Genomic DNA, 27,273 nt, shown 5'->3' on the forward strand with positions numbered 1-27,273 from the left:
TCTTTGGCCAAAAATTCACCTAAAATTGCTCCTAAAAAAAATCACATCTTTTGCCATTAAATGTCACTTAAGTTCTCTGACTTTTGCCAAGTTCAAAAGATTCTCACTCACTGAAAAAATCCCCTAAATTTGTTCTTTATTGATAGAAAATCACATATCTTGCCAATAAAATGTACAAAAATTCCCTCAGTGAGGATGAAAAATGACCTTTTTGTCTCTCTTTGAAACTTTCTTTGACTTTAAAACTGTGCTTAAATTCTTTCGTTGGCAAGAAAAAAAGCTTCAAATTCTCACTTTAAATGCAAGACTTCACTGAAATTCTCTCCTTTTCATACTTAAAAACTCACTCTTTGACCTCTCGCTGCAGTCTACTGAGGACACCGAGCAGCCGGAGGCGCTGTGATCTGCTGCTTTACTCTATTTTCTCTGTTCAGACGCTGATTAACGACAGAGTTCGCGTTCACACACATGCAGACTCTGACTTCTGTCTTTATGAATGAGGATTCGGGGTGATGTGCGGCTGGTGGGAGGCTGATTTGGATGGCTGCATGCTGAGAGCGTGTGATGTTTGCAGAGAAATGGCTTCAGGCTGCTTTGCTCTGAGAGATAACAGCATGAAGAGGCCACAGTCGCTGCAAACACACACTGAGCTGCCACCAGGGAACAACAACTACAGCAGGAATACAGGTGTAGCAGCAGACCGACTAATGATCCTTCATCCGCTGAGGATTGGAGTCACCGAGACTTTAATCCAGGACAGTCTTATTATAGCACCCAGTCTATTTTTACCAAACTGCACACTGGAGGAGCCTTTACTCTCCTAAAAACAACATTTTTGTGCTTGGTTTTACTTTTATCTCTATTTCGATCTATCACGTCAAACTGTTTGGCACAAAAATAACTCGACTCCGGAGCTGAAAACACCAATTAACCAACTGAATAAAGCGATAATCAAAATCTAGTAATGAGTTGGGTTTCTTTCAAGCAATAAGGGCATAAAATATTTTAGTTCCAGCCTCTAAAATGCAAACATTTTCCAATTTTCTCTTGCTTAAGAATGAAATTGATCATTGATAAGACAGAAAATGTCCATCACAAAGTCCAACTAGAAAAGCACTCGGAGAGCGCATACCTCCGCCATCCCGTTCGTCTGTCTGTCCGTCTGCGTGTCTGTGTGTGTGTGTCTGGCGGCCGCCTAGCGGCCGCCTACCCACCTGTCAGCCATCTCTCAATTGTCCTTCGACCTTCAAAAAATTCCTGGATCCAGACGTTGATCCGGATCACCTCCAAAATCTAATCAATTCTTACTCATGCTCTTCCGGACATCCTGTAAAAATTTGGTGAAAATCCGTCCATGACTTTTTGAGTTATGCTGTTAACAGACAAACAGACAGACAGACACACACACACACACACACACACACACACACACAGACAGACGGACAGACAGACAAACAAACTCCGGTGATTACATAACCTCCTGGTGGAGGTACCTAGTAGCGCAAAACTCAAATATCCTCAATTTTCAACGAGATGAAACACAGAAAAACCACAAATCTGCATAATTTGTATACTAAAAGTGCCATTACTTTCCTCAAGACAACATTTTTTAACAACAATTATCAGAATCTAGCAAGCAGTGGGTTTGTATCGCACAAAAAAGGAATAAAATTTTCATTTCCAGCCTCTCAAATGCAAGTATTTCACAAATGTCCATTGCAAGGTCCAGCTAACGATCCAAAACCCAAAAATACTTAGATTACAAAGTGGAAAAACATAGAATAAAATCACAAATCTGTACAATTTAAACACTAGAGGAGCCTTTACTCTCCTAAAAACAACATTTTTGTGCTTGTTTTTGCTTTTATCTGTATTTATATCCAACTACTGATCTTGTCTGGATAAAAATAACTCTGAAAACATCAATCAGCCAAATGAATAAAGCAGTTATCAGAATCTAGTAATCAGTCGGTATGTTTCAAGCAAAAAGGGCAGAAACCTTTTCAGTGTCAGCCTCTCACATGCAAGTATTTACACTTTTTGCACAAGAATTACTGATTATGTGTCTATGCTTTAAAAAGACTCCAAACTGTCTATCACAGGGTCCAACTAGCTGCCCAAACTTAAATATACTCAGTTTGTAATGAGATAAAACACACAAATCTGCATAATTTGCGCACTAAAGGTGTTGTTGTCGTTGTTGTTTTAGCTTGTATCCGGTTTTCTATTTGTCCGTTCAGACAAAAATGACTTGACTCTCCAGCTGAAAGCGCCAATTAACCAACTAGTTGATCAAATGAAATGCTACTGAATAAAAACACTATCAGAACTAGTAATCAGTTGGTTTGTATCAAGCAAAAAAGCAAAAACGCAGTTCCAGCCATTTTTCTGTTCAAAAATTATTGATTATTTTTCTGATTTATCGGTCAATTACTTTTGAAATGTCACCCAAAACACTGAAAAATGTCCATCACAAGGTCCAACTAGCAGCTTTAAACCCAAATAAAATCGTTTTACAACTCCATAAAACAGAAAGAAGCCACAAATCTACATAATTTCACTTGATGGTGATCACAATTACTCACTGCCTGATTGATTATTTAGCTATATGTTTCAGCATGAACACTATTAAAAGTGACTTTTTTTAATAAAATCAAACAATCTGGGATTTCAAATGCAATTTTTGCATTTTTTTCACATTGTACAAAAAATTAACTGATTATTTATCAGATTAGTTGATAATTTTTCAGCTTTGACAAGAAAAATGTCCAATACAACATCCAACTAGCAGCAAAAAACCCCCAAAACACTCAGTTTAAAACAAGATAAAGCACAGAAAAGGCTACAAATCTGCATAACTGACACACTAGAGGAGCCTTTACTCTCCCAAAAACAACATTTTAGTTCTAGTTTTCATTTTCATCTTGAGCTGAAAACACCAGTTAACTAATCATACGCAGCAGTTCTCAGAATCTAGTAAGCAGTGGGATGTGTATCAAAGAAAAGGGATAAATCTTTCAGCTTCGGCCTTCCAAATGCAAGTATTTTCCTATTTTATGTGCTCAAGAATGACTATGCTTTGGAAAGCCTGAAAACCTAGCCACTAAAACCTCACTTTAAAACAAGATAAAGCAGAAAAAGGTCACAATTCTGCATAATTTCACCTAACTGATTATTTAGCTAAATGTTTGAGCACTAACACAACAAAAGTGACTTTTTTGAAGAAAGCCAAACAACCTGGGAGCTTAAATGCAACGTTTGCATTTTTCTTTCACATTTTACTCAAGAATTACAGATTATTTGATCATTTTTTAGCTAAAAAATGCCCATCACAGGATCCAGCTGGCCACAAGAAACCCCGATACACTCAGTTTACAACGAGATCAAACAGAAAAGAAGCCACACATCTGCATCATTTCAACCGACTCATTGATTAGTTAGCTAAATGTTTGAGCACTAACACAATAAAAGTGACTTTTTTTTTTGCAGAAAATCAAACAACCTGAGGAACTCAAACGTGATTTCTGCAGTTTTTTTTCCCCACTTTTTAAACACCACACAATCCATTAATGAGCAGATAATCATGTCAGTAACAGATTTGTGGCCCTGCTTGACTCAGTGCTTCTTCCTTTGGCAAACCTGTGACCTCAGGAAGCTTCGCTGAGTAAATCTGGAGTAGAGAAAGGCTCTGGTTCCAGGTGGTGTACTTGCAGCAGCTCATTCATATTTGATGCCTTAAGTACGTCCCTGTCTGTGCGGCTGACCGACTCCATCTGGCCTCAGAGATGAGCTGCTCCGGACTCCAGCTCCACCCACGATGATGGAGCAGTGAGTAAGTTGGGTTCAACGCTCAAATATGTAATATGTAATCTAAACTCATTTAACTGCTGTGTGCAGAAAACACAGAGGCCCTTTGTGCCGGCTTGAGCCTTTTGCCTGATTAGTTTATATTCAATTTAACCTCGTTCATTTCCTCTTCGCCGTCTGTTTAGCTTAATGAGCTCCTCTGCTCCTTGTAATGCTGCTTGTTTAGTGAAGAAGTAGCAACTAAGAGACACTGAGGTGACCAAAGCTACAATCCAATGCAACACGTTCATCACAATCCTCCCTGTATGCAAGTCTATGTTGTATAAAGTTATAGAGAAATCAGTCTGACCCATTTATTTCTGTCGTTTAGGGTCTGATTTAATCACTGCTGGGACTTCTGCTGAAGCTCTGATGTCTCCATCAAAGAGCTGCTGCAAGAACTCAAGAGGAAAACGATCCACCTGAGAGGTTTACATCCACAAAATCAGCTCAGTCCGAGGTGTTTTCTAATTCTGACTGGCTAAAAACCTGAGCTAAAACACAAAAAATACCACTTTTGATTGCTCGTATTGGAGACAAAACATGCACTGACCTCGACAGAGTTGAAATTTTTGCCATTTTTCACATTTAACTTAATTTAGACGACTCTCAGTGGGGTTTTTGGACATTTTTCACATGCAGCAAGGCTAACACTACCGGACTATAGAGTTTTTTAGTGCAGAGTTATGATTCTAGCGTAAGAAATCTGCATGCATGAGGCAGTCTACAGAAAGCACAGAAATGAAAATAATGACTCCTGGACACACATGGACATCTGGGAGCTACAACCTGACCCAAATCATGCCTGAAAACATCAAATCAGGCAACTTAACCTCGTGAGATTCATTAAATAATGCATCTTTATGTCTGAAATGGAAATATGGAGGCACAGCTTCCCTCTGATCTGCATCTTCTGCACCATTTTTTAACCCAATTATTCCACTTCCATCCAGCATCAGGCTCAGCAGACACTGACCTCCTTCCTCTTATACATCTTCCCTTCATTACACAGCTGAGAGGAGAAACATGGGAGGAAATAGGAGCCACTCTCCCCTCCCTCCCCTTCCCTTCGCTCCCCTCCCTTCCCCTCCCTATTCTCTACTTTCCACTGAAGCACCACCACCATCCCTGCAGCTCCGCTATGAAATCAGGGAAATAATCCGCAGCACAGTGACACAGTTTCCCCTAAATGCCTCCACAAATAAAATAAAAGAAGCGGGCCTGGTGAAAGGAGAGCTTTGGAGGAAGGGTAAGGAGGAGAAAGAAGAAAAAGAAAGCCCAGCCGGGTAGAGAGCGGATGCAGGGAAGCATTTGCTCCACCAGTTGGTGTGCAGTGATACCCGGCCACCAGACAGCCTAACAAAGACCACCGGCGTGAAATCCAAACTGTCATGCACACCAGGAACAAAGAGGCTGTGGGAGAATTTGCAAGAAAACAAAAAGTATATTCTGAACATAAATCAGAGTTTGGAAATGAGCACTTGACGCAAAGATGCTGCAAAAATCTAGAAAAAATGGAAGCCTCGCCAGTTTGATCAGTGCCCTCATTGATTTATTGATCCGGAGGTGATCTGCAGATTCAGATTAGATAGCAAAAGAGAAAGAAATTTATTAAATAAAGCAACCGGAGCGGCCGAGCCCCTGCGTCTCCAGCCCGGATTTGTGGCGGAGCGCAGCGGCGCAGGGAGCCATGCCGCCCCGGTGACATCCTGCTGCACCCCGCAGCCTCAGGCCCACCGGACCCCGCACCGGATCCACTCCCCCCACCGGCTACCACACCGCTACAACCCCACGAGCACTCACTGTGATGCGGGGAATGTTCTTCTTGCCCTGGTAGCCAGACATCTTCGCCGGTGGTTCGGTTTTTACGCTGCGCCCTGGAACCGCTAAGCGACGGGATGTGCGGGGTTTGTTGTAGTGAGGATGATGAAGAGGAGGAAGAAGCGGCAGAGGTGGTCGCAGCTGATCCTCGGGGAGGCCACAGATAGGGGAAAAGAAAGAGTCTCAAACTCCGGATCGCGTGCTGGCAGCCTCCCGGTCTCCGCCGATGCACCAAAGCTTTTCCTTCCCAGACGGAGTCAGACAAGAGGGGAGGAGGAGGGAGGAGGGAGGGACGCTCCAGAGCCTCTTCCCCATAAAAGAACCCCACGGAGCATGCGCAGAGCCTCGCCCTGCTCCATTGACAGGAGAGAGCCACTAATGCCATCAATTGCTCTCCGCGGATTAGTGCAGGCGGACAAACGTCCACAGAACAGACCCAGGAACAGCCAGCAGCCATCTTAACTCCAAACACTTTATCTGCTCTAAAGAGGGACTTTTATTATTTCATCTGCTCCCACATCTGATCAGCTGCTACCAGCCTGGTTGCTGGTGGTGTAAACTGGCCCAACATGTGACAAGAAGCTGCATGTTTGAAGATAAATGAGACTTTAACAAACATAATGTCAACTAAAACCGATTTGCATTAATGGAGATTCTCTGCAGAGGTTTAAGTTGTGTTTAACAGACAGAATTAAATCAGTTTCAGGACAATTCACTACGCCATCTTAGAATTAATAGAAGCTCAAAGAACTGGTAATATTTAAGGAACCTGATTTATTTTAGGTTCTAAGGGAACTTAAAGCAGCTTCATTCAGAGAGGATGTTTGCAAAAGGAACATCGGATATCTCGAAGAAGGTTCCTGGAGGATTTATTTGGAGAGTTATGCAACATTTGCATGTTTTATTCTTTTATTATTATTATTATTATTATTATTGTTGTTGTTATTGTGATCATCTACACTGCAAAGTTTCAACATATAAATACTATAAAAAATATTGTACAATATGTAACACATATGATGGTAATTTTGTTGATTTTATAATAAAGGAATACCAAGGCTTTGTATTGCTGCATATTTGTTTAATGTAGAATTAATATTTCTAATCTCAGTATTTATAGAATCTATTTGTATTATTTAATCTGCTGGTGCAGCTGTAACTAGAATCTCATTTTTAAAACACAATGGATAAGTCAAAAAAAATAAAAATAAGACAAGCCGAGGGTGTATTTTAGGTGACAGTTTTCTGGCAATAAATTATGGAACTCCTTTAAAAATATTGAAATGCAGATTTTAGAGGCTGGTTCTGACTTTCTTTCAACAGATTTGAATGCAAATGACTATTGATCATTCATTATTAACTACGAATAAAATTTAATTGATTTAAAATCAAATAAAATATAATGTAATAAATTAAAATGTTAAAGACTCTCAGTTTTATTTCAGAACATCTACATCATTGTCTTAAAATTTTACCTAAGGTTCGGGATTAAATAATAATAATAATAATTATAATAATAATGAAGTGTTCAAAATGGAACTCCAAAACCTTTCTGGATTTCTGCATAATGCTAAAATTTTATATCAGCAACACAAGTAAAGATGAGACAAAAAGTGAGCAAAGCTAAGTTTGTTTTGGAATCAAAGAGGAATTGTTTTACTTTATATGTCTTCAGCTGTTTATTTGTGAGAAGAAGAACGTGTTGTTTCTTTTTATTTAATGATTTAATTCTCTCATTTTAAAAGTTCATCTCCAAAAAAACTCATCCTTCAGAATTCCATATTTTGAAGGGCTTTTGTTGCATGTCTGCCCTAAAATGGTTTAAATGTAGCTCTGTAGCTTTGCTTCAATCTACCACTCCTCCATTCGCTGCAGCTCAAGCACACCAGCTCACCACTGATGAATCAATAGAAAACGACTCTAGACAACACAATGGCAAGTTGTAACAATGGCGTAACTGGTCAAACACAGAAAGTAATTCTAAAAAATATTGATACAGAAAGCTCCACCCTGCAAACTGAAAAAACTGAAACCCTAAAAGTCTGAATCAGTATTTTTGAGACCGTTAGAAGCCACAGATTCCTGATTTAAAGTCCAACCTCTCATGAAATGTGAAAAAATAGAGGATGTTGTCCCTAATTAAGCAAAAACAGCAGAAAAACTATATTGAAATACATGTAGAAGTCAAGCATTCAATAGATAAATCACAAAATGCACAATACTTAAAACACCAAAGGGCAAAGTGAATCATTTTAGTGTCATGTATATTATGTAATATGTATATTTATGTATCCATATGTAACTGTGAGGATCATTTCAGTTTACCTGTGAATAGAATAAAGACCTGAATACAGCTTTTTTGCATTATAAACTAGAATTATCAGTATTCTAATATAAATATTAACCCTGAGATGCATAAGTGGGTCAAAAATGCCCCAATGAAGTTGTTTTCCTGCAATATCTTTGTAATAATTTTTTTTATCATTTCATATTTCAGCTATTACTAAAAAACATGTTTTTGATATCATTCCATTTAAATTTTGTAAGTTGCCTTTTGTACTGTTGAAGAAATTGCAATATTTATATTACTACCACAAGCTCTTTGTCACTGATCATATCATACAAGAGGTGATGAAGTGCACAAACTTGGTAGCCTAGCTGCGCTAGACAACCCACGGCAACGAATTTAATTCTCTGCCAGGGTGGGCCTAGTTACCCTCCATAAGGCTCGAGGCTGGATGCTCCTAAAACTGGCCGGACGAATCACCATGAAGTGTAGAGTCAGAAGGCGGGCGTAACTAAGTGACAACAGAGGCGCGACGATTCTGACAGAAACAACCGGCGCACAATAAAAAGTTATCTTTCGACTCGGCTTTGGCCACAGCCCTTAAAGATTTGAAGCTAAAATTCAACTTGAAAGATAAACAAAGGACGGCACTGAAGTGTTTCATTGAGAAGAAAGACGTATTTGGACTTATGCCGACGGGATATGGCAAATCCTTAATATACCACTTGGCTCCATGGCTCCGCTGGTTGGGAAGCTAATGGGACTTAGCCACAATCCGCCGGTGCTCTAGGAACTAAGTCAGCCTATTCGTTGCACTGATTGGTTGTATACCTACCCAATTGCTGCAGAGTGATTTGAAAGACAACCTTTTAGCTCGCCTCCCTCCCTGTCGAGTGGCCCTAGACCCTTGTGCCTTCAGAACATGGGTCTAGCGCGGCTAGGCTACAAACTTGGAGGAAAAGAGTGAAAAAATGTCAACAAATGGATGCTGATATTCTTCTGTTGTTGTTCTGTGTAAAATTCTTCTTTTTCAATCATCAACATATTCAAAATCGGTTCTAAAGTGAAAGTAAACATGTTTCAAACTTGAAATCGTGCTTGTGTGAACACAAAATACAGTACAAACAATAATACAAATGATTATTCTTAACCAAAATAAAAGAAAAAGTGGCATAGAAACACCTTTATTCTTATACAGGTCATTTTTGACCCACTTTTGGATGAATGTAGGGTCCAATCATTTGTTCATCTAAGAGCTAACAAGAATTTGACTGGGACAAGGGTGTTAAAAGTGTTATGGATTCACTGCAACATGTGCCTCTGAAATGTAGTAAAAGTAGCAGAAGATGGGAAAATTCTCAAATTTAAGTATATATTCAGTAGCTAAGTAAGTGTACTTCAATGTATTTCCACCACTGCAGGAATGACGTGTTTTATTTCCTCAAGCATGATTCCAAAATGTCAGCTAGCTTTAAAGCACTCCAGTATTTCCCTGCATCTCTTTCATGACAGATGTGGGTGAAAAGAATTCATTCCACGGTTATATTCTAGTATCAGAGAGGAGTAACGTACAGATTTGTGTAGTAGATGTCAGAAAAAAGCCTGTGTGACTAATGCTTCCACTCAATACGTAACATGAAACCAGAGCTGCACACCAACACCACCCAAAGCTTTTAACTGCATCCTGAGTGCTGAGAGAGTATTAAGTAAAGGAAGCAATGATGCAGTTAGCGACCACTGAGCGCTGGAGCCGGAAAAACTACTTGTAGGAAAAGTTAACAGGTCTGCTTCCTGCAAGTCATGCTGCAAATCTGCAAATCCAAGAAAGCTCAAGGACGATAACGCTGCAGCTCTGCACCACATCATGCTGTGCCTCCTCATAGGTGTTGTATTATTTCTAATCAGGCACATTGGAGGACATTTATTTATCTTTTAGGGAGAATGTACAGTATCTTTTTTATCGTTTAGACCTGTTAGCGGTGAGTTAGCAGGTGTTTGTCAACTGTGAGCAGCAGAAAAGAGGAAAACTGTGATCTAACAGAGCCACTCCCTCTGGCAGCCCTGCATGGAGGGGCCTTCAATCTAATCTCACGGTGCATTCTGGGAAATGTAGTCCGGGCCAAGTTGTCTGTCTGTAACAGCTGAAACAAACTCAACTGAGTAGGCAGAAAGGAGGCTGTAATTGATGCACTTTTTCGGGGGTGATAATGGCGCAGATGTGTGCAGAGATTTGAATGTTGTAGGAGAGGGCTGAGAGATGAGGAGAAAGAAGGGGGAAAGATGGAGACAGAGGTGTGAAAATGAAACAATCATGCGTGCGTTTTTCTTTTTTTTTTTTTTACCCGTTTGTCGTCCAGATTCTGCAGAGCCTCCTTCCCGGTGCTCTCCCGGATCTCCACCTTCCTCGGCTGGGAGATGTCGGTCTGCCGGTCAATGACTCTGCCGTCGCTCTTCCCTCTGCACGCCGAGAGCGCGTCAAAGTCCAGCGTCTTGCTGTCCGAGGATCCTTCCACCGGGCAGAACATGCCACAGAATTTCTGCCTGGGCCTGGCCGGGCTGTCGGAGCCCATGCTCTTGAAGAAGGCTGGCACTTCCCCGGCGGTCGACATGGCTTTGTAGCAGGGTGTAGATGCACAGATGCGCTCAGCTTCTTCTGGGTTTTTTATTGCAGCTCCGTGCGCCTGGACAGCCACCGCCTTGTGCCGGTTGGTTCTCAAGCGCAGGTGGTCGCACTGTGACAAAAGCGCAACAAAAAATCAACAAGGGGGCTAATGCTGCGTGGAAACACTCCCACTGAAGACACAAACGCGCACCGTGATGTGTGGTATTTTGAAGATATGAGGGTGAAAAAAGAAAAAATCCGCCGTTTTCATTCCTCCTTACTGATCAGTTTGCTTACTCATGAGTCTAAATGTGCGCACAGCCTCTACAAAATAAAGATCCAATAAGCTGAGAGGAGAGGAGGATGTTTCCAGATGAAGGATTACCTGTAGAATAGGAGTCAGGAGCGCATCAGATCGGTCCGAAACTGTTCTCCAAAGATCTAATCCGTCCACTCAGGGACAGTTTCCTGCAGCTGGGCAGCTTGGAAGATCACTGATGTACCAGCTAAAGCCAGTCAGGCTGAGTGTAACTGTCTGGTGGGAGGTTCAGGATCAAAGTTGGAGGTCAGGAGTCGATCAGCACCACGGATAGTTCCTCAGAGTCACACCCAGTGAAACAATGAGGGGCGCTGTCCCTTCAGCACCACACCCCAAACACCTGCTGCACACAGAGACACCTTAAAACACAACTTTAAGTCATTTACATACAGCAGAGTGACATCTGAGCACCTTTTTGTTTTCTCATTTGGAATGACAACGATTTTATGTCTTTTTTGACTTTATTATTCATTTCTGTCTCAATCATTTTTGTTGTTGTATTTACCCCCCCCCCCCTTATTAATTACCACATTTTCCACCTATGTTCTGCAGTGTTTAATATCCAAAAATGCCATATTTAGTACACCAAATAATCTATCTGTAAAAGAATACACTCATAACCCCACCTACTTGAGCATTTTCTACAATTTTTTGTATTTTACTTATATTTATCTTCTACTGCACCTTTTTAAAAATATTGTCTTATTTTGTGAGCACACTGACAGGATTGCTGTCTAATTTCATTGTACACAGTGCAAAGACAGAAAATAAATTCTATTCTATTCTTCTAATAAGCTCAACTACAATTCCAAATGTGTGTAAAAAATTGAAACTTTCCGAAAACTTCTCCTCAGAATGATTTCTCAATAACACTGCATATTTATTGCAAAAAAGTAAAAACTTACTTTAATTATTATTTATAATCAGTTTAAGACACTGCTAAATCATGATTGGTGCACAATAATGTGTGAAATCACATTTTCCCAACAAGCTCCACCCATTTTAAACCAGTGAAAAGAGAAGAGATAATAAAAAAAAGAGGAAAATGCAATAAAACTTGATCAATTTATCAAAACTTTGGGAAAATTCAGACTTTTATTGTGAAAATCAAATGATAGGATCTTTAATTAACAGCTATGGTCAGTTTCTTATCAGTTTCACAGCTGCAAATGTGAATAAGACCTTTATATAGTGACTTTGATGCAGACATTGCATGCCAAAAATAAGTGATTGGATGGTTCATGCACTGATAAAACAACGCAAATTATACTAAAGGGAGAAATAAAAACAGTCACAGAAAATTTTCCCATCCTGTGGACTCTAAAGTTGCATTTATTAATAGTTTATGTAAGTCAACTATTTATATAAACTACACAAGAGCCATTACTAACATCTCATACATCCTTATTAAAGGATATGTCTGTAAAAAGCCGTTTAATAATGTAGCTCAAAATGCACACAGTAAGCTGATAAAGTATCAAACTGTAGGATGTGCTGATGCGTTATTGATCCTATTGGGAAACTTTAGTGACTCAGCAGCCCTATAAGCCCCCAGAGGACCGATATAGAAAATGCTGAATCATACACCAAGCAGGGTTTATGGTAAAAATGACATTTGAGTAGCACAGATGGAAAACAAGTGAAAAATTTGTAGGTTTGTCTGAAAAATATCATCAATTAAACATCAGAAAAACTAATTTCTAGGTGTAAAAATAGATTTTTAGACATTTATTACATGAAAATTGCATATTTGCTGCAGCTCAAGCGCACCAGCTCACCAACAACTCTGTAAAAAAACTGTAATACTACTTAGTAATACACAATTTCACAGTGCAATACTGTACTGTAGTAATTTAGACATACAAGTTAGATAAAGAAACAAATTCTGAGAAAGAATATAATAGAAAGTCATATCCTGCAACTTGACAGGATTAGTGCCTCAGATTTGTTAAGTTTGCAATCCTGGAAATTTCTCGTATTTTTGAGCAGTTTAAAGGTGGAAATTGTCAGCAAGGACTTCTTATTTTGCTACCTCGATGCCTTCAAGAGTAAGTAAAGCACTATACGGACAAGTTAAGAAGGTAAATACATTTTTAAAAGATCCTTAAAGTATCAACATTAACACTGCTGAGACTAAATAAGCAAAGAGGTTGAAGGATGTGGATCAACTTTACAGAGACTTTCAAATAAAACAAAGGCAAAAGATGCATTATAGGAAATGAAGGACCGAGTGTTGGAGGAGTTTTAACCACAGTATGGATTAAAAGTTGGGATACAATAAGTATTTATGTTTTTATGGCATATCTTGGTTTGATTTCCAGCCTGCTGTCTGAGTTTTACAACTGAAAGCACCACTGTTGCCCTGATATCGATCATTATGCCTCCAAATTCCTGCACAGCAAACTTTTGCTTGTACCAGTGTTTTCAGATTTTGCACACTTGACACTTTTTTTTTTTTTTTTTTTTTTTTTTAGATGTGTCTCCTCCCACAACGGTATAATTCATCTGCTGTATTTCATTTTGCTGTTGTATAGCGGTGTAATGCCCGGCCTGTGGCGCTCGCTGCACCGATACGCCGTTCCTCTGCAGCCCCTCTGCGCTCAGTAAACGCTGAATGTTCACAATGCAAAAGAGACATCTGCTGCATTTCTCTGCCTCCACTTCATCACAGCAGACACATTATGGGCGTGTCACAGATTATAGTCAAATATATCGATACGCATCAAGAATCTGGTGCTAGTTGTTCTGTTTATTTGCTTTTAAATAGGCTCATAATGACAATGAAGTTACTGCATGGGTAACTTGTAAAATGCTAAATGTGAGAGCTAAGAAGCTCTCTGCAGCTAGCACACTGTGAGCAACAGCAGCCCCCTGGAGACGGCCACCAACACAGTCACCCTGTCTCTGAGGAGAGAGCTCGTGTGTTGGTGTTATTCAACAGAGAGACAGCAGCCCAGCTGATTCCTGCAGCCAGAGATATCATCCACATATACCCACCATGGTGAGAGGTTGCATGTCACACTTTAAAGTACCTCTAAAGGGTATTTCTTTCTTCTTTTCTTCTTTGTTGAATTACCTTACATTACGTGTAAACTGGAAAACAGTAACTGTTACGGCTAAGAAGCCATGAAGGATATTTTCTTGAATTTTTTTCTAAAATATTTGAAACAAACATAAAAACAATCAATCAGTGTCATAAATAATGATATATATGCATGAAGAATCTGGAGTCTACTTGTTGCCTTTAGTTGCTTTTAAAGAGTCTCATGATTACATTAAAGCAACATTGTGGGTGAACTAGAAAACATTAAGGATTGGTAACTATTCCAATCAAATTTCCAACAATAAACATAAAAACAATCAGAATCACAAATCAGACATTAAAATATTAATACGCATCATGAATCGTGTTGCATTTCATTGCTTTAAAATCTCATAAAGTCTCATAATTACATCAAAACTACTTAATGGGGGAAGTAGAAAAGGGTAAATGTTACAAATAAGAAGCTAGAAAGGATATATCTGTTGAATTTGTAAATATTATAGCAAAAATAATGTAGATATGCATCAAGGTTAGGAACAGGGTTAGAGAATCTGGAGTCCAGTTGTTGCTTTTAATTACCTTTAAATAGACTCATAAATACATCCAAACTAGTTAATGGGGAACTAGATAAGAAGCTATAAATGATATTCTCATTAAATTTGTGAATATTCTAGCAAAAAGTTGTACAAAAACCATAAAAACAGCAATCACTGTCAAAAATCAGATATATAAAATAGAGAATACACATCAAGAATCTGTTGCATTTAATAGCTTTTAAATAGGCTCATGATTACAATAAAGCAACATTTATGGGTAAACTAGAAACTGTTGTAGATAAGAAGCAATAAAGAATAGTTTCTGTGCGTAACATCACGAGATTAGAGATTTTAAGTATTAAAATAACTGCAGTCAGAGTAAAAAGCACCATGACAACTAGCAATATCCTGTCTATTTAGAACACGTTGCTCACAGTTAAGCTACAGTTCACTGCATGTCCTCATATGTTAATGAATATTCTCCGTCTTGCAGAGGGATGAATGTCTGTGGGGTATAAATAAATCAGTGCTGCATGGTGATCAATAAGATCGGCCGCCTCTAACTGCAAGTCAGGAGACTCGCATTAGAGCAGACAAAAGCTCTCCTGCACAAGAGGCCGAAAACGTTTTAGCGCTCAGCCCATGTCGGCCCAGTTTCCATAACAACGTGATGGGCAGCGAATGGCTCTGCTGCTGCTACTCCCTCTCCCTCTCGGGCCGCCGAGTGGGTGGTCATCTCGACGAGGCTGATTTCTGAATGCCAGAGGTGGATTCTGAAAAAGCCAGGGGGTGGCAGCCACGCCCGGAAGGCCAAAACTGCGTCCTCGAACGCCCTGCTCCATCAAACAAAACAGGGCAGGGGCGAGGGGCAGAGTCAGATAATTGGAGGGGAAAGTTGGCAGCAAGCCCGACCAACAGTTGGAGGGTCTGGTCCGGGGACGGGAAGGGTTCGGCCCTGGCATCCAGCGACAGATGTAGGACAAGTGGTGAGATCAGCAGTGTGAGTGGATTGTCTGATCAGCTGCTCCCACTGAAAACATTATTAGATTATTAGCCTGGTTCAGGTCAGTTTATGCAGCGGCTCATCAGTCTGAAGGCAGCCAGTTTGATATTATATTAAAGAGGACACAAAAGGAGACAAGAGAAAAGCGTAGATTTGAAACAGCAGCACAGAAACATAATTTTTCTACACTGCAAAAACTCAAAATCTTACTAAGTCTGTTTGTCTTATTTTTTAGTCAAAATATCTCATCCCACTTGATTTAAGATAAATCCACTTAACAAGTGACATTTCAGCAGATGGAGGGACTTGTTTTAACCCTTGTGTCGTCCTGTGGGTCAAATTGATCAGTTTTAAAGTTTAAAGATGTGGGGAAAAATTGATATTTTCACAGTGAAAACTTCCAATTTTTCAAAATTCTTTGAACATGTTTTGGTGGGGGAAAAAAAAGAAATGTTCAAAAAAATGTTTAAGAATATTTTTTTAAAAATCAACCAAAATCCAGCGAAATTTGCTGGATTTTGGTTGATTTTTTTCTCAAATGTTCTAAAAATATATATTAGAAGTTTTATTGATAAATATATAATAATTTTAGATATTTTTAGGACTTTTTTTCTTGGAAGATTTTTTAAATTTTTGAAAATATTTACAATTTTTAGATTTAAAAAAAATTACAATTTTTAATTGTTGCCAAACTTGGGGATTTTTTAAAAACAAAACTTTCAAGGGAAACTTAAGGAATTTTCTTCCTGAAGATTTAGCAAAATCTTATAAATTTGGGGAATTTTTTGCTGAATTTTTGGATTTTTTTCAGACAAGGAAATAGTATTTTTTGGTGCCACAAATGAGGACAACAGGAGGGTTATGACACTTAAGCTTGACAATCCTGGTAAAATATAGCTTAAAATAAGTTTTCTCAGCTAATTTTAAGTTCCCAATATTCTAAATATCATATCTTGTTTCAAATTATACCAAGATATCTTTCACTTGTTCTATTGGCAGATTTTTTCCACTTATTTTAAGGTAAAAGATCTTTGAAATAGTTTTTTTATTTGTTAGTTTTGAGAGGGGCATTTTTTCCAGTTTACAGTTTTATCTGCAGTAAAAGCAGTTTCCAACCTCAGTCTGGCATATAAAGTTAAATAAAATCTCATCTCTGTGTATCAAAGTTGCATATTTGCCATGTAAATACCCCCTAAACCCTTAAAAAAATGCCCTAAAACACACCAGCTCACCTACATCTCTGCTCAAACGCTCAAACTGCTCTACACTCTAGTCAAGCTGTAATACTGGAGTAAATCATCGATGTGTGCTTGAATCTGACATTGAAGAAGAAGAATAATGCAGAAAACGTCACCCTGCAAGCTCAGAGAATCGGTTCCTTACGTTTGTAAAACCGTGAATGTCATCAGTTCACTGCAGCTTTAAGACTGAAATGGTGTCTGTACTGCATAATCTGCTCAGAATGTGTCTTCTGTCGTTCAATAAAAGCCATATGGACATGATAACGAGGTATAAACTTGATTTTCACCGATAAAGGGTCTTTAAAATAAAAAAAAAATCTTGATCAGGTGACAATATATTATCCAAAAGGAAGACTTTACTACTCTGCACAGACAGTTACGGTCCCAACCATAAATTTAAATCCTACTTTGATGATCTCCTGAGGTTTTCTTCTGAAATTAGTCAGTTTGTAAATGTTGTCATTACTTTATTCACTAAAGTAAGCTAACGTCAGTCAGTCTGAAGCTCTGTACAGAAGCTCATCCACAGAAGATGAATCCTAATGACTTTGATGATCGCTTGAATTTTGTTTAGTTTTCTGAAGTGTCTAAATTGGTAAATAGCTCCATTTATATATTACATTTGACAGTTTACAGTCAGCTAAAAGTAAGCTATAATGCTAAATATTAAACTGCAGGATCTGGGGATTCAACAACTCATTAAAAACCTGCAGCGTTATTTGCATTACATTTCAGTTTTTATTACGTTTTCTCTCTTTGCTGCATTTTTTTCTAATGCTTTGTCAAATTGTTCAAGCCCTTTATTTAATTTGTAAGTGTTTTGTGTATTTCAACGTGCTTTTAAAGCTGCTGTGCACTGAGTTGTCAGGGTTACAGTGTAGAGATGCTAAAAACCTGCAGCATGATAGCATTTACCTCAGGCTCTGCTGTGTCCAAGTGCAGCTTCAGAAAGCCTCATTTTTCATGACAGCGCCCCCTATATGTTGTTTCTGCATGTACATAGAGAAGCTCCAGAGAATACAGTTAACCATTATGCTTTGAGCGTTAACATTGCTCGGTGACACTGCATTAGAGAGCATGGAAACACTTCATATTTTTATAGATTGCATTGAAAGTTAAGGTATTTTTGTTGAATCTTGTTCACTGCTTATGTCACTATTTTAACACGAGTCTGTTCAGATGCACTTTTCAAAACACTAAATAGCAGAATATTAATAATAAATCACTGATTTTGAATGCAAAAGTGCAAAAACTGAACAAAATGTGATTTCATTGGACTTAAACCAATATTATTCCTTCTAGCATGAATAACTGCAGGAAAAAAGCAGCTGGAAAAGCAACCAGAATAAACCTTTCTGCATATATGATCAGACTTTCATGGCAAACACTGTATTGTTTCATAAATATGTATCTTTAGGAATTGCTCTTTAGTGTTTTTATCTGAACGTCAGAGCTGCCGCTGCTGCTGTATAATCTACCGAGTCCTGAGCTGAGGAGGAAAGTCTCCTCAGCAGAGGGATGGAGATGGAGCTGGCCACCACCCTGTAACCCATGGCAACGCCATCAACTGCAGTGGGAGGGGCCACGTGCCTCAGTGCGTCTGGATTGGCCAGGAACAGGTGTGCTGAGGTTCCATATAGGGAAGACGGAGGAGGACTGGAGGAGGCTTTGTTGAAGGAGGAGAGGTTGGGTCGGGTTTACCGGAAGATCAATTATTTTTAACCAGATTGAGATAACTCATCCTTCATACATTATTCATAGCTTTTGGGTGTTTTTTCTAATTGGGATTATCCAAACTTTTGATCTACTCTGTCCTTTATGCAGCCACATCAGTCTGGAAACTATTTCATAAAATGTCAGACATGACATGCAGGCTGTGACTTGCAACATGAGATCATCTCCTTTTTTTGCACTTTTACCTCATGAGATGAGATGCTGAACTTGTTTGACAGCCTCAGAACACAATCATTTGTCACACAGGATGTTGGAACGGTTTGTACTTTGTGTAATATGTGCTTGCAGATGAATTTTGTGAAACAGAACCCTGAATCTCAGTCAGTTTATCATGGATTTATCACAGCTTCCTATATTTGACCAAATGCACTGGAATCATTTTTGTCTTCTTTGTTTAGGGACATTTGCATCAATTTTCCTGAATAAAACTTGGAGGCTTAACCTGCTTTTTGAAGAGGATTATCCCAATTTTGAGCATCTTTGCACTGTTAAAACCTAAGGTTGAAGAGCATAATGTGATACTTTGAGGAAATACACTTCTTCGCTTTCTCCTTAAAGGTTAAATAAGAAAACTAACATTAATTTAATGCTGGTACATTACATATTAAAGCCACAAACAGCAGCTTAGCTGAGTTTACCATACAGACTGGTAGCAGAAATGAATACCTCATCGATTTTCTCATCCAACTCCTGACAAGAAAGCAAAGAAGCACATTTCCTCGAGTGTCCAAGTCATTAACCTGCAAATGCCTCTGTGCAAATTACCGTCTACTACGCTAAAGGCTACTTTATATATTGCCGCAATTAGGGCAGTTTAATAAGTAATTCATGAGCTTATTAGAGTAAGTAAGTGCAGTCGTGAAGGAAATGCACTATCAAGAGTTTCCTGCTTCATTTCCTTCCTGTATGTATAACACCATAAAACTACTGTAGAAATTAGAAACAATTAAAAACTATGGCCAGAGCAAAACAAATTACAGTCACAATTGTGGACAATCTGCAGCAGGTAAACTGTGCTCTGATAGAATCGGGGGTTTGTGGTCATAAACTTAATTCCTCAGATGTCCACTGTGTGGCCTCTACAGTCAACCTCAGCGGGTTTCAGTAAGAGAGAAATCAGCTCTTAATTAGTAGTAGTTTGATCTGCCCGATGATTTATTGACTCTGATTGGCTGCAAAAATAAGAACCGCGTCGTCAACTTGCACCTGGATTAAATCACATTTTTTGGAGTGACTTATTTTGCATCCTATCTATAATCTGTAAACTATCTAGGAGAACAACCATCCATCCATTCTCTATACACCGCTTTATCCTCACTAGGGTCGCGGGGGGTGCTGGAGCCTATCCCAGCTGACTCGGGCGAAGGCAGGGGACACCCTGGACAGGTCGCCAGTCTGTCACAGGGCTACATATACAGACAAACAATCACACTCACATTCACACCTACGGGCAATTTAGAGTGATCAATTAACCTCAGCATATTTTTGGATGGGTAATTTGCAATGCATACATGGAATTATAACATACACATACAAAGTACATGTACTAACTTGAATTCAGGGAGCTCTGTAGTAGTTTATGGTTGATTAATTTAAAAATAACAATAATGTTGAATTTTACAGTATCAGTGCAGTGGGATTAAACTTGTTAAATTCAATTGTACAATGTCATGTTACAAGCAAAAGAACCTATGCCTAAGTTATAACTTGGGTATACCCAAGTTATACCATTACACTTTTTGAAGGTAGTCACCTTTAACAACTAACATTTCAAAAAGAACAAAAGATACATAATACTACCATTGGAATGACTACTAATACTTGTATCCTAATTTAAAGTACTGAAAAGTAACTACAAATATAACCTTGCTATTTTTTGTACAGTGATAGAAGACAGATGGAACTGTCTTGTAGAAAAATTTGGGGTCTCTGGTACCTGTCCCACACTGAGATTTTTGCCACCAAAAATAGCCAATTAAAAATCTCGTCCAGCTTTGGGAGCTCATATTTTCCAAACTGAGGTACCTAGAAAGCTCCAGTTTGCTAAGTTATCACACAAGTTTGTGTAGAATGGAACCCAGGGGTGTTAGAACACTTCTGTGCAGTATTTTTATTACTTTTAAGGTCCCAAACCCCACTCGTGAGTAGGTATCTCTTAATTTTTAGCATTTTTAGCAAGCCCCCATGGCCTGCAGAGTGTAGAGAAACACCTGGGGATGTTTGTGGGGCACTAGCTACATGCAGAGGCCTTGTTAACCAACTCACAGCTCTCTGGTATGTCTAGAGGCTGAGAAATAACCACTTAAAGATACAAAAAACACTGGCGAGGCTTTTTATAGCCCAAATTCTGAAAATTTCAGACCCCCACAACTCAGAAACTATTTGAGCTACAGGCCTACAATTTTGCATAGAAAGTACTTTTGATCTAATGGCATACAAATTTAAGACTAATTTGAAGATGGTGCAGCAACACCCCCAAGGAATATCTGGTCATTTACCTGGAATGATCCGCAACCAATTAACCTCAGCATATTTTTGGACTGTGGGAGGAAGCCGGAGTACCCGGAGAAAACCCACATATGTACAGGGAGAACATGCAAACTCCATGCAGAAAGATCCCAGGTCCAGGCCGGGATTTGAACTGGGGATCTTCTTGCTGCAAGGCGAAAGTGCTAACCACTTACTCCACTGTGCAGCCCCCAGAACAACCACTGAAAGCATTTTAAAGGATACAGCAGAAGCCAGCAGTGCAGAGGATCCACCACTGGAGAGCAGTGCTTCCTCTTCTGAGCAGCAGACTTCCTGCTGTCCACTGTGAGTGAGATAAAAGAGGTGTGAAGCTGTTCTTCAGGGGCCCCATTCCATAGATATATACAAACGCTAGATGTCTCGGGACGGAGTCGGCGGCGTCGTCACTTGGCGGCCATCTTAGGACAGGGGACTGCTCTGGCGCACTGTACTGTAGTCAATGGTAAGGTGGATGATTTCCTCACTTTAACACTCATAACTCGCTCAATTCTTGATTGATTTACAAACGGTTTAGTTTATTACAAACCTTATTAACGTGGCTATGATTCAGGCTCAATTCCGAAATCGCAGCTTTTCGTTTTGAAAAATGCGGCATAGTTGTGTGTCTTTTCTGCCTGGCTACTCACATTGAAGATGGTGTCACTCACAATCTGATTTTCAATTATTAGGTTTTCCTGAGACCAACGTTTTTTGAGAACCTAATCTTTAGGCGAAATTACATTCTTTGTGGTTGTGGTTGTATTTATTTGCTTGTTAAGAGACTTTGATTGAGACCTTAGACTTATTGTTTGTATACATCTATGCCTGGATTAGTTAGCCTGCAGCCGAAATGCATTGTGGGTAATGTAGGCACCAGGTTCATGAAAAGAAAAGACAACATCTCTGTTTGTTGTGCATTGATTTTGGTTGAGCTTTGTTGTTATCTGTGCATTAAGCTGATAGTAATAAAAAAGTGCAATGCTAAATATTAAAATTACATTTACATCCATTTATGCTGAAAAAAGCTGATATCTGTGTTCATTATTATATGAATTCAATGGTTTTAATTATTCTTAAGTAAGCAGTAAAACAAGTACATCTCTGACGTTTATAACAAGCCAAGCTGTTGTAAAATCGGTTGAAAATTGAGCAATCGACAGTGATTTTAAAATCCATGCTCCATTGACTTTAATGTTATGAGTGATCGAGCAGCCCTGTCCCAAGATGGCCGCCATGTGGCGACGTTGCTCCCCATAGGCTGACAGCGCTCATGAGCCATCTAGCGTTTGTATATATCTATGCCCCATTCCACCAGTCAAATCACTGCTGACTTGGTGTCTTCCTGAAGGCCTTCCCGCTCAGGTTTCAAGCAGCTAAAACATCCAGGTCGCGCTGGGTGAAGGTTTTGATGGATGGAAGAGCTGCACGACAACAACCTGACACCTGTGAAAAACTTTCACTTGATGGGAAGAAGCTTGAACAAACAGATGTCGCACAGCAGGGTAGCTGAGGATACACACTGGTGTAAAACAGCAGACAACAAACCGAACAGCTGTATCATGTGGACATTTAGCAGCAGATCAATGTTTCCACCCTTGTCCTGTCGAATAAAGACGAGGAGCCACTCACATGTCCAATTTGGTAACATTTCAACAAGGATGAGCTGTTTTTCCACAGTGTTTTCTCCATAAAAGACAAGCTGAGCCTCTTCTCACCTTCGTCTTTCTTCTCCACACTGATCTGAGCATCTTCATACTGTAACTGTCAAGTGGAGCTCAAAGGAATTTCCAGCGAGTCAAAAAAAACCCTGGCAATTTCCTGAGAAGCTCGACGACTCAAGTGTCACCAGGCATGTACAAAGCTTCTGCTTGCTGCTGTGTGGGCTTGAAGTGCATCCAGAAAGGCGTGAACACTGAGCTGTCCAATTTTCAGAACGATATGACAAAGTTTCAGGCAATGATACATGCAAATGTAATGACAAATACTTCCTGATTCCAATAGGTGGCGCTATGAGCATTTCTACATTCATGAGTATTTGCAGCTGAGATATAAATAATTCAATTTTCATGGCAAAACATCAAAATTTGCCGTGCCGCCACAGACACACCCTTTGATGACGAGTCACCATTTTCTCTGGGAATCATCATCAACATGTTTAGGCTTATGTCACCACATTTGAAGTGAATATGATCAACTGACTAAGAATAGTACATGAAAGTGTGAAAAAAAATGCCTATTTCCAGACACCACAAGGTGGTGCTATGACTGTGAATGTATAAAACTACATGGACATCATCAGGGCAGGACTCTGATCATACATGTGAAATTTCAGGAAGATTGGAGCATGTACAGAAGAGTTATACAGCACTTCCTGTTTCATGGCAAAGGATCATTATTTTGGGGGGTCACCATGGCCACGCCCTCAGACTTTTGCAGAACATTTTGTTAACTTTTCATCAAGAAGTCATCTTGAATATACTGGCCAACTTTGAGGTCTCAGACATATCCCAGATGAGTTATTAATCTGAAAAAAATTACAGCAAATTCAAGATGGCCAACTTCCTGTTGAGTTTACAGTATGGCTGTGATTGACTTTTTTATGTTTCTTGATGTGGTGCATGTGCCAACCAAATATTGTAGCTGTAGATGAAATGCCCTGGCAGTTGACCAGAACTACAACCGGAACCGGAACTAGCTGTACAACTCAGGGTGAAATCAGGGAACCTAGGAGCCTCTAGAGGCAGGGAAGATTAATAACAAAACAAACCCAAAAGCTAAAGTTAACCCACTGTTGGTACAACCAAGACAGGAGAAGAAAATAACAAGGGAAATCTAACTAACACAAACTAAACAACCAGAACTCTGCACTAAAACCCAAAAGCTCAACCCAAACTGCTCTTGACTACAGGGAGCTAACACAGCCGCTATGCTAACCTAGGGAGATTAGTATAACCTGCATCTGATGACACCAGGGCTGGGGGACCTTCCTGCTTCTGGGGGGGGCTGACAACAGATGATTTTCCTTGACCCAGCAGAATCCACAGAGGACCAGGACCAAGGAGCCAGAGGAGTCAGGCGACCAAAAGCAACATCCGGCATCAAATGACAACTGACGACGGTTTTTATAGGACGCCAGGACCTGATTAGCTGGCCTCCACCTGCACATGATCTGCTGATGACAGATGACACACACCTGGACGACTCATCAGCACAGCACACACCTGCAAAGAAAGAGAGAGCAAGGCCGAGGGAGGAGAGAGCCCTGCCACAGCTCACAGCCTAAGCTGTGGCTGGAACAAAACATGTGACTTTGCATGTTTTAACAGCTTATTTTGCAAAGAAATTAACACTTTCTTGCCATCTGCAGATTGCACTTTAAAGAAAAGAGCCTTTATTTGTCACGTTGAGATAAAACGGGCTAAAATGTTCCCTCTCCATTCATCATGCCTGTTTGCCTGTAGTGGGAAAACAAAATATATGTAAATATAAGTAAATGGAGTAGGAGATCTCCCTGGTCGATAGAGTGCTTTGAATTTCATTATGCAACAAGCTGTACGGCCATTATAAACCAGGCCCATGAAAAAGAAGTGATCGCTGGATGTGATAAAGATGAAATGTAATATTTTACGCCACCATGAATCTGATTGTAACGTCCACACTATTAGAAAGGCCAATAAGAGCATTAAGGACTATTTGCTTGGTGTCATAAAGGGAAGTGGGCTGTTTGATCAATACGAGCAGCTGGCCAGCTCCAGGTTTAGCACATTCTGATGTTGCATATAACTTACAGAGGTGGTAATGGGCCGGTTTATATACTAAAATGTGATCTGTCATACATGTGAGATAAGCAGAATTATGACTAACACATTCTGCATTTCCCCCAAGTGCTGCGTTTGATATGCACGCTGTGTAAATGTGGGTGAGTGATGCTTTTGTTTTCACCAAAGAAATATTCACTCGGGTGGCAAGATGCTATCTGCTAATGTGGTTTGTACAAAAGTGTAAAACTGGTTGGTTTCCTCTTTCAAAAAAAACATAAATCTTGCTCAGATTTACGCTGCAGGGATGGATTATACCATGACTTCAGCCATTCAATCAGCGTATCAGCTCAGCAGTTTTTCTTATACATGCATTTATTTTCGGCAGTCTTGCCAGTGAAACAAACCAGTTAAGGTTTAAGCTCCAATGAATTTACCTTGGGGTTAATAAAGTATCTATCTATCTACCTACCTATCTACAAATACTGTTGCACCTCAACTCTTTTTGCTGCGACTCATCCAGATTTCAACAGCAGTTCCAACGACACGATCTAAAAATCTGTCGTGAGCGAACTGACAGCCATCGACGTTCGACTTGATCAGATGCTGCCGCTCCAGTCGGAGGCCATCAGTGGTCAAAGCTTCCTCCTCGGCAGGATCCATCGTCTCTATTTACAGTCCATCCTCTTTAAACTGCGTTATTGATCTTGGCCTAGGAGGCCACGGAGGTTTGGCATGAAGGTGGGGTGGGGTGAGGACGCAGAGGAGGAAACTTCCCCTGGTTGTCATCAAAATTCGCCACGCCACCACAGAAACACCCTTTGATGACGAGTCACTGTTTTGTCTAGGAATCATCATCAACATGTTTAGGCTTATGTCACCATATTTAAGGTGAATCAGATCAACCTGCTGACAATAGTACATCAAAGTGTAAAAAATGTGTATTTCCTGATACCACGAGGTGGCGCTATGATTGTGAATGTCGTCAGGATGTCATGGATGTCGTCAGTGTGGGACTCTGATCATACATGTAAAATTTCAGGCAGATTGGAGCATGTTCAGGTGAGTTAGACAACACTTTCTGTTTAATGGCGAAGGATCAATATTTTTGGGAGGTGCCATGGCCATGCCCTAAGACTTTTGCAGAGCATTTTGATAACTTTTCATGAGGAAGGACTGTTGCATATTTTGAGGTCTCTGGGACTTACCCCCAATGAGTTATTAATCAGAAAAAATTTACAGCTAATTCAAGATGGCCAACTTCCTGTTGGGTTTGGGGCGTGACTACGATTGACTTTTCATGTGTCCTGATGTGCTGCATATGTCCCCCAACTATTGTGGCTGTAGATGAAACATCGTGGCATTTAGCCTAATGACAACTTTTTGAATTTTACAGGGGGCAGTATGGAGTCATTTTGCCTCACATGCATAACTCCCATAAAATATCAAATTTTTCGCCAGTCCCGATCTGCATGCAAAGTTTGACACGTTTTGGGGTATGTTCAGGCCGCCAAAGTGGAGTTTGAAAAGACGGGAAAAGAGTGAAGAAGAAGAAAATGAAACTAGGGTTTCAATAGGGCCCTTCGGCACCGTCGGTGCTCGGATCCTAATTATAGTGGAAGGATAACTGTACATTGGCGTGTAAACATGCATTAAGTCCTGTTAGCGAGGTTGGCATCTGCACTGATTGGCGATTTCCTCATAAAAAATAGAGGAGACAACAGCAAAGTCTGATGTCACAAACCAAAAAAAAAACAAAACTATTTTACCCTTTCTACTTAAGAAGACTGCAAATTGTGAATGAAGTTTTCCAAAAGAGACAATGGCAGTGACCTAAAATCGCATTTGTATGTGGACAAAAGACTGAAATGCATAGAAAAAGGACAGGACACAAGGGGGTCATCATTCGGTTGCTTCTTAGGCCCAACAATGAAAGCAGTATCATCCTGGGTGAGATCAATTCCATCAGGATAGAAATGTTTCATCACAGGATAAACATGATCATTAAGAAAAAACAACAACTCTGTTTTGATTTGCAGTGGCTGTTTCCTCTGAGGGGACAAGCAGACCCAAACCCTGCCAGGAAAATGACTCATCTTGACCACTTTTCCCCCACATATCTTTAAACCAGTCCCTGTGGTTTCTGCACCACTTAACCCTCAAATGTGCATTTATCTTGGTAATAAGGGGTTTACATCCTGGAGTCCTACTATAACATTCTTCTCAAATGGTGTGATGTCACCTCAGGCACTGTTTAATCAAAAATTGAGGCAGCTGAGCAGAATTTGCGACTGAAGCTCCTGCCATCTGTGCCCCAACAATGAACCCTCTACGTCACTTAAACCTTTTTCCTTTTGCCATCTTGGTGCAAAATCAAAATCAACAGGACCTGTTCAGTATTTTTGCATATATAGTGCTCCTGTATGGTTTTTCCTTTAATTTATCACGCATTTTTATGGAACTGGAATGGTTGAAGTTGTAATTTTTCTGTCTACTTACCATGGTAATACTGATTAAATCGTCTTCAGATTTAGTTGCTTCTGTCATTTTTTAAAATTAAATAGAGTTCTTTAGC

The 27,273-nt window shown here is 39.8% G+C and overlaps 1 protein-coding gene across 2 annotated transcripts in view; it reads right to left on the reverse strand.

Annotated features, from left to right (window-relative positions):
- dpysl2b (dihydropyrimidinase like 2b) overlaps positions 1-11,059 on the reverse strand; it is a 45,312-nt gene extending 34,253 nt beyond the window's left edge. The window contains exon 1 of one of the 2 annotated variants that reach the window (XM_022205539.2): positions 10,297-11,059. In XM_022205539.2, coding sequence (XP_022061231.1) covers positions 10,297-10,563 — 267 coding nt within the window. In that variant the 5' untranslated portion in view covers positions 10,564-11,059. Of the gene's footprint in view, positions 1-5,649; positions 5,974-10,296 lie in introns of those variants that run through there. The other variant, XM_022205540.2, reaches the window with a different exon arrangement.
- Between the last annotated feature and the right edge of the window lie 16,214 nt (positions 11,060-27,273).

This window comes from Acanthochromis polyacanthus, chromosome 18 (assembly GCF_021347895.1).
Source record: "Acanthochromis polyacanthus isolate Apoly-LR-REF ecotype Palm Island chromosome 18, KAUST_Apoly_ChrSc, whole genome shotgun sequence".
Lineage (NCBI taxonomy): Eukaryota > Metazoa > Chordata > Actinopteri > Pomacentridae > Acanthochromis > Acanthochromis polyacanthus.